A 7,173-nucleotide genomic window follows, 5' to 3' on the forward strand; every position below is an offset into this window, starting at 1 on the left:
ATGCAAATCGCTCGGTCATCCTCATGGTGGGCACAGGGCGTTCTGGGTAAATGCCTCTGGTCATCTATGTCTTCTGTCGCATCCGCACCCTCAAACACTGGGACAACCTGTTTGTGGTCAACCGGGCCGTGGCTGACTCCTCATGTCGCTAACCAGTCCCGTCTTCTTTGTGTGCCTACACCATCCTCCTCATCACCTTCGTCTTCTTCATCCCACTGGGAGTGATCGGCGGCTGCTACATATCCATCTTCCGCACCATCTGCCGGGCAGGCCGAGATGGGGCAGGCCGAGATCCGGTGGCTGGACTGGGGCAATTAGTACAAGGCGTACGAGCGGCTTCGCGCATGTCCAAAGTGGCACTGGTGGTCATCCTACTCTTCGTCGTGTCTTGGTCACCCTACTCGCTGGTGGCGCTGGTCGCCATGGCAGACTATGCCCACCTGCTGACGCCCTACATGAACTCAGTGCCCGCCGTCATCACCAAGGCCTCGGCCATCCACAACCCCATCATCTACGCCATCACGCACCCCAAGTACTGCATCGCAATCYCCAGTTACATGCCCATGCTACGCTCGCTGCTGCGTGTGGGTGACAAGGACCTGCTTTCATCCTTCAGCTCCAACAGTGGTGCCTCCCTTGGCTCTCGATGGCCCACCTTCACCAGACAGTGCTCCCTGGCCATGATTGTGGGTGCGGGAACGGGCATGGTTGTTGGGGCATGTGCCAACGAACACTGGGGCAAGAGCKGCCTCTCGTCGGCCTCCGACACTGACTCGTGCTGGATGGAGAGCGAGGCCGACAGCTCCAGCGTTAACTCACTGCCCTTCGACCGACGTGTCTCCACGGAGATCTCCACAGATACGGCCATCGCCAATCAGCAGTCAGCAGGCGTGGTCGCCGGGCAGAAAGTGGGAGTGTTGTCTGGCAGCCTCAGGGTTAGCAGCATTTCAAGCACCTTAATGGTGTTTGAAGGAGATGTGCCCGATGCAGGCCCAGCACCTCTTTTGACTCATTGACATGAGAAATATCTGTCCCGACGCCCGAAAATGTGTTTTTTTCCCGATCATGGTTAATTACAAAAAATACTCGGCTCATAATCGTTTCCAGAAAATTGCCCATATTCGTTACGATACTCGTTTTGTCCGACTACTCGGTACACCTATAGTAAACATCTCCTGCTCCGTGTTAACTGATCTTCGGCTCGTTTTCAATCTGATGGTAAAGATGTCCTGCTTCCTGGTAACTGAATTTAGGCTCTTTTTTCAATTGTCTAACAAGTATATCTTCTCCTCACCTCCTCTCATTGCATTGATCTGAAAGAACTGTTTCGGATAAGAGCCAGACAATGAGGATCTTCCAGCATATTGTTTTCCCCTGTCAAGTCTTTCCCAAATCAATACAGGTGAAAGGGAAGGGAATGAGGAGGGGACAGATTTTTAAATCAACTGAGGTAAGCCTTTGTTCTTATTCACTCACATGGCCACGTGCAGGCTCTAACCTGAAGAAGTTTTAATAGTAGCCTATAGCATTTGCATTCTGTATTGTGTAGATATATATATTGCTTGTTGTATTGCCTGTTTTTAATATGTCACTTTTAGGCATTTGTAAAGCTGCTGTCTTGGCAAAGTCTCCACTGAAAGAGAGTATTCCTCTCAAGGGACTTCCTGATTTAAATAAAGGTTAAATAAATAAATACTATATTTTACAACAGGTTTAACTAAGTTATTCTGTATTTCTTATAGGCCCACGGACTGTATTTCTAATATAACAAACATCTAGAATGATGATTGTAAAATAAATTGTATTTTTAGGTGTTTTCTTAACAATTTGCATATTTTATCATTGCTAGTTTTGTCATTAAACTAAAAGCCTAAATTCTGTGGTGTAAAGTACTTAAGTAAAAATACTTCAAAGTACTACTTCAGTCGTTTTTTGGGAGGCATGTGTACTTTACTATTTTTATTTTTGACAATTTGTACTTTTACTTCACTACATTCCTAAACAAAATAATAATATACTTTTTACTCCATACATTTTCCCTGACACCCAAAAGTCCTCCTTACATTTTGAATGCTTAGCAGAACATCCCTGGTCATCTTTACTGCCTCTGATCTGGGGACTAATTAAACACACGTGCTTCATTTGTAAATTGGAATACGCCCCTGGCTATCAATACATGAAAAAAAATATATAATAATAATAATAATTGTGCCATCTGGTTTGCTTAATAATATTTATTTTAAATTATTTATACTTTTGATACTTAAATATATTTTAGCAATTACATTTACTTTTGATATTTAAGTATATTAAAACCAAATACGGCTGTGCCAGAAGGCGTAAATGACCAGAGCGTTACCCATGATGCCCAACATGAGGATGACGGAGCCGGTGATTTAGAGCGCATGTCAAATGTATATTTTTTTCTGTAATTGTGTGGTGAACATTAGACTGCTATAAAATGTTTTCAATCTAAATATTTAATGAAAAAGTATGTGTTCTTTTAAATATGTTTTGTTTTATTTCAATGGTAGTTTTCAGAAAGCTATTTCAAATAAATTACAATGCCTACATTTCAATAAAGAGAGAAAACGTATCATTCTTTGTGTCACAGCTCCATATCCAAATGCAGCAGGGTGGCAAGGTTGTACAGCAGTTCGTTTTTGCACCCACTTACTGTAGGCCTACATCACATTACAAGTAAGTCTTGGTGTGAAAGCCATTGCCGCTCTCTAAGCCGGTTTACCATGCATGAGTGGACCCAACGATACAAACGTTAACATCTACCATAGCCTAAAATTCCATTCTTGCAGCTTATGTCATGTCATACCCGATACACAGGTCTTATACATTCGAGTTCGATTCCCTCATCCAATAACTTTCTATTTTAAAAGGGATAATTTATCATAGAATTATAAATATAGTATTAGAATGAACATTAACCTTCATTAATAAGATCTCTATGGCTTTTACTTTGAAAACCTCGTGGCCTTATTGCTTAAAGTTCTTAGCTGCTGCATAGAAACCGAGAAACACCGATTTAGAGCAGCGTCACACGCGTGAATTGGCGGATAGATTGACTATTGGATAAATCATTGAGGGAAAATGATGGCGAATAAAAAGTTCATTGTCGTGTGCACAGGTAGGCTATTAAATAAGGTCAATACACATTTTTGATGGCACTGTTGATTATAGTGTAATTTGAACTCGAATTTCTCATGTTGGTCCGGTTAATAGTTTAATGCAATGATAATGCAATGAGCAATGATAGTCTGTTTTAATGTGTCCACGTTGATTGTGTCAGTTGCGTCCTTATACTCATGTTTCCTTTGTATGCCTCTAGTTTCTCTGACAGTTTTGTTTAGTATAGCTACGGTATCAGCCTTCGTTGAAGAGCTCGATGACACGTAAGTTATTTCTATTCATTCGAAAGACGTCGCTAGATTAATTGCTTTGATAATACTACTGAAAGGCTACTGTACATTTTGCATATTAAGCCTGTGAATGCCATAAAACAAAACAACAACACAAAATCCACGGATTAACGGAATACCAAAATAGACCCTTTCATTCCACACAACCTTAATAACTACTGCCATCTTCTGTCCATCCATTTTCATGACATACCAGTAGGCAACCTATTAAGGATTGTGAAAAGTTCCTAATAAAATACATTTCCATTGTATAGATTTACCAATGGTTGTTGATTTCTCTTACTAATTTGCAGGTTTAAACACACAAGAAAGCCTGACGAGATATGGCTGATAGGAGTAAGTATGTCTGTGATTTTATAAGAAAGGCCCTTATAATGATTGTGTGAAGAAGCCATGTGTAAGTTAGGCCCACATCAAGAGAATGCAAGAGGGCAACTTTAAATAACATGTTCATCACTCTAGTGTGGTGCCATCGCTAGGTCGCACCCATTCACACACAACACACACACTACTACCTCACACACACAACCCATACACACATACACACACACACACACACACTATACACACACACACACATACACACACACAATCAGTCTGAGTTAATTGCTAGGTCTAAATAATATAATTGTGTGGTCCCCAGGACGGAGTTTCCGCTGGCCCCAGGACCGAGTTTCCGCTGGGTCCAGACTGAGTTCGATTGGCCCCAGGACGAGTTTCCCGTCTGGCCCCAGGACCGAGTTCCGTGGCCCCAGGACTCGGAGTTCCTGCTGGTCCCAGGACCGAGTTCCGCTGGCTCCCACGGACGAGTGTCCGCTGGGCCCAGCGAATCGAGTTCCGCTGGGCCCTCGATGTGCGGCAGACCGAGTTTCCGCTGGGCCCAGGACCTGAGTTCCGCGGCTCCAGGGTTCCCTGCCCAGGAACCGAGTTCCGCTGCCCATGGACCGAGTTCCGGTGGGTCCGAGGACCGAGTCCCGCTGCGGCTCCAGGCCGGCTTCCGCTGGCCCCAGGACCGAGGTTTCCGCTGGCCCTAAAGGATCGATGTTTCGCTGGGCCCAGGACCGGAGTTCCCGCTGGCCCAGTGACTAGTTCCGCGGGCCCAGGGACCGAGTTCCCGCGGGGCCCAGGGATCGAGTTCCGCTGGCCCCATGACCGGTTCGCTGCCCCATGACGCCGAAGTTCCGCTGGGCCCAGGACCGAGATTTTCGCTGGGCCCAGGACGAGTTTCGCTGGCCCCATGACCGACGTTCTGCTGTGGCCGCATGACGATGTTCACGCTGGCCCCATGACCGAGTTCTGATCGGCCCATGACCGGTTTGGGATAACCCGTGGGCTAAAGCACAAACAGACTGGAACACCAGCCTAGTGAAATTTTGATGTGTAGCATCACATATTGGTTTTCATAGTTAATGTGACCTTTTATCTTGTATATTGTGTATGTTTTTGTTTCAAATATGTTATATTGGAGAGCAGTGATAGAAAGACATTACATTACGGTGATTATGCTCCATTTTGATTCGTGTCAGTTCTACGCACCCTGGTGTACCTATTGCAAGCAGTTGGACCCAGTGTGGTATGAAATCGGGGCGGAGCTGAAAAATATAGGATCTCCAGTCAACGTGGGCAAGGTCGACGCAGACATCCACACCAGTGAGTACAATGATCTAATTGGCACGTTAAGTTAAAAAACAGAACAAGACGAAACATAAGACGGAAAACAAAAGTACATAACAGTTTTTTAAAAATTAAAAAGAAACAGTACGACGTCAATATGACGTGAACACAAACAGATTTACAACAATGACTGCCTGGTGGAAGCAGGTATTATAATAAGTATTATATTGATGAGAAAGAAGCTTTAAAACAGGAAGTGGAATAGTGTATTGAAAAATAGAGGACTACACTCCAAATAATACTGGGTTAAAAAATAAATAAATAATACAATTTGAGTTCTTTGTTAACCCAGCGCTGGGTAAATACTGGACAGAACACACACTGGGTTGTTTTGACCCAGCTAGTTGGGTTGAGTGAAAAGTATACTAATCTGTATAGCACATTTTTTCATAGGCTGTGTAGTTATTCTTAAGACCGAGGTAAATAAACCGCAATCCCACATCATTGTCACTTAGCCCCATACTATARACAATGATATAAAGGGTCTCTGAAAAAGGTTTCTTCTTATGTTCGTCATAGAGTAAGGCTTTGCCAAATGTGCAATAAGGCAACCAGCCTAGTCAAACTTAGGCCCACAGGTCCAGAATTAGGCCAGTCTGTTCGGCAGTAATAGGCTTAGTGAAGATTTAAAAGCCCTGCAGCAAATTCCACAGCGTGTGTGTGTGTAGATACGTGTGTTTTGTGCAACATATGGTAAGCCATACCAACCAGATGGGATAACAGCGTAGTGAGTTATTACATCTTCAAATCCTCTATTATCTGGTCCTGTATGCAAGTTAGCTATTCTCTCTCTCTCTCCCTCTCTCTCGCTCTCTCTCTCTCTCTCTCTGAGGCTACTTTTCAGTAGAGGGATTAATTGTTAAAGAATCATCTCTCCATCCATCATGTCGGCCTTAACCGGTCAGCCATTTCTCTTACCTGTACATGGACTTAACTATATCAAAATGTTTAAGTTATTTAGTCATATAAAACTCAACGATGGCATTATGAAGATGGGCAGGTAACTCATATTTGTAATACGCCATGAAAGTGATGCAGCATTTTCTATGATGTAGCCTAGTTTAAAAAAAACTTTTGTAAGCTTTTTAAATTATCTTCAATTGGGGGAAAAAACACATAGTGTAATGGTCTATAATGCAAAAACTTCATAAAAGGCATCTGTCAGAAGTAAATTAATCCACAAACACAAATATATATATTTTTATATCTTAAATGACCACGTTTTCATGAACGTGATGATATAATTGTCAAGCAAGCCCATTCAAAAGATTAGGGAACTGACACTGGAAGAATTACATAATGCCACGTCACTTTTCATAGCGTATATGTGACATACACTGAGTGCACAAAACATTAAGAACACCTGCTCTTTCCATGACATAGACTGACCAGGTGAATCCAGGTGAAAGCTATGATCCCTTATTGATGTCACTTGTTAAATCCACTTCAATCAGTGTAGATGAAGGGGAGGAAACAGGTTAAAGGTTTTTTTAAGTCTCGAGACAATTGAGACATGGACTGTGTATGTGTACCCTTCAGAGGGTGAATGGGCAAGACAAAAGATTTAAGTGCCTTTGAACAGGGTATGGTAGTACGTGCAAGAACTGCACGCTGCTGGTTTTATGCCTCACACATTTTCCTGTGTGTATCAATAATGGTCCAGCCCCAAAAGGGGGGGGGGGGGGTGGCAAGTCAATTATTAGGAAGTGTTCTTAACTGTTTTTACGCTCAATGTATATTTGGGAAGATATAACAGCAGGATTTACATTGGATCATTCAGCACTGCTGAAAATGACAGCAGGAATATTTTTTGACATATCTTTTACATTTGTGTTTCAGGTTTCGCAAAAGAGTTTCGAGTTACTGACTATCCCGCTATAAAGTTGTGAGTTGTGTACTTCTCTGCTGTATTTTCTAAAACATTGATGGTAAATGTAGATGTGGAACTGAAATGTGCCCTACGGAACACACAAACCAGTTCTTCTTGTTATTATAACAAACCTATCTCTGTTGGATAGGTTGAAGGATGACTTGAAATACACCTACAGAGGTCCTAGAACCAAAG

The 7,173-nt window shown here is 42.8% G+C and overlaps 2 protein-coding genes across 2 annotated transcripts in view; both read left to right on the top strand.

The window, feature by feature from the left end:
- On the top strand, nt 1-1,247 carry LOC112071673 (melanopsin-like). Its single transcript, XM_024139105.2, has 3 exons — nt 1-46; nt 157-993; nt 1,207-1,247. The coding sequence occupies exons 1-3, from the start codon at nt 1-3 to the stop codon at nt 1,245-1,247; spliced, it is 924 nt and encodes a 307-aa protein (XP_023994873.2).
- A 1,716-nt stretch (nt 1,248-2,963) lies between these two features.
- Nucleotides 2,964-7,173, top strand: part of LOC112071675 (protein disulfide-isomerase tmx3a-like) — a 15,514-nt gene continuing 11,304 nt past the window's right edge. Inside the window, exons 1-6 of the mRNA XM_070439476.1 lie at nt 2,964-3,142; nt 3,344-3,407; nt 3,728-3,770; nt 4,961-5,084; nt 6,948-6,993; nt 7,127-7,166. Coding sequence (XP_070295577.1) covers nt 3,106-3,142; nt 3,344-3,407; nt 3,728-3,770; nt 4,961-5,084; nt 6,948-6,993; nt 7,127-7,166 — 354 coding nt within the window. The 5' untranslated portion in view covers nt 2,964-3,105. The remainder of the gene's footprint in view (nt 3,143-3,343; nt 3,408-3,727; nt 3,771-4,960; nt 5,085-6,947; nt 6,994-7,126; nt 7,167-7,173) is intronic.

The sequence above is a fragment of the Salvelinus sp. IW2-2015 genome, unplaced genomic scaffold (assembly GCF_002910315.2).
Source record: "Salvelinus sp. IW2-2015 unplaced genomic scaffold, ASM291031v2 Un_scaffold1681, whole genome shotgun sequence".
Lineage (NCBI taxonomy): Eukaryota > Metazoa > Chordata > Actinopteri > Salmoniformes > Salmonidae > Salvelinus > Salvelinus sp. IW2-2015.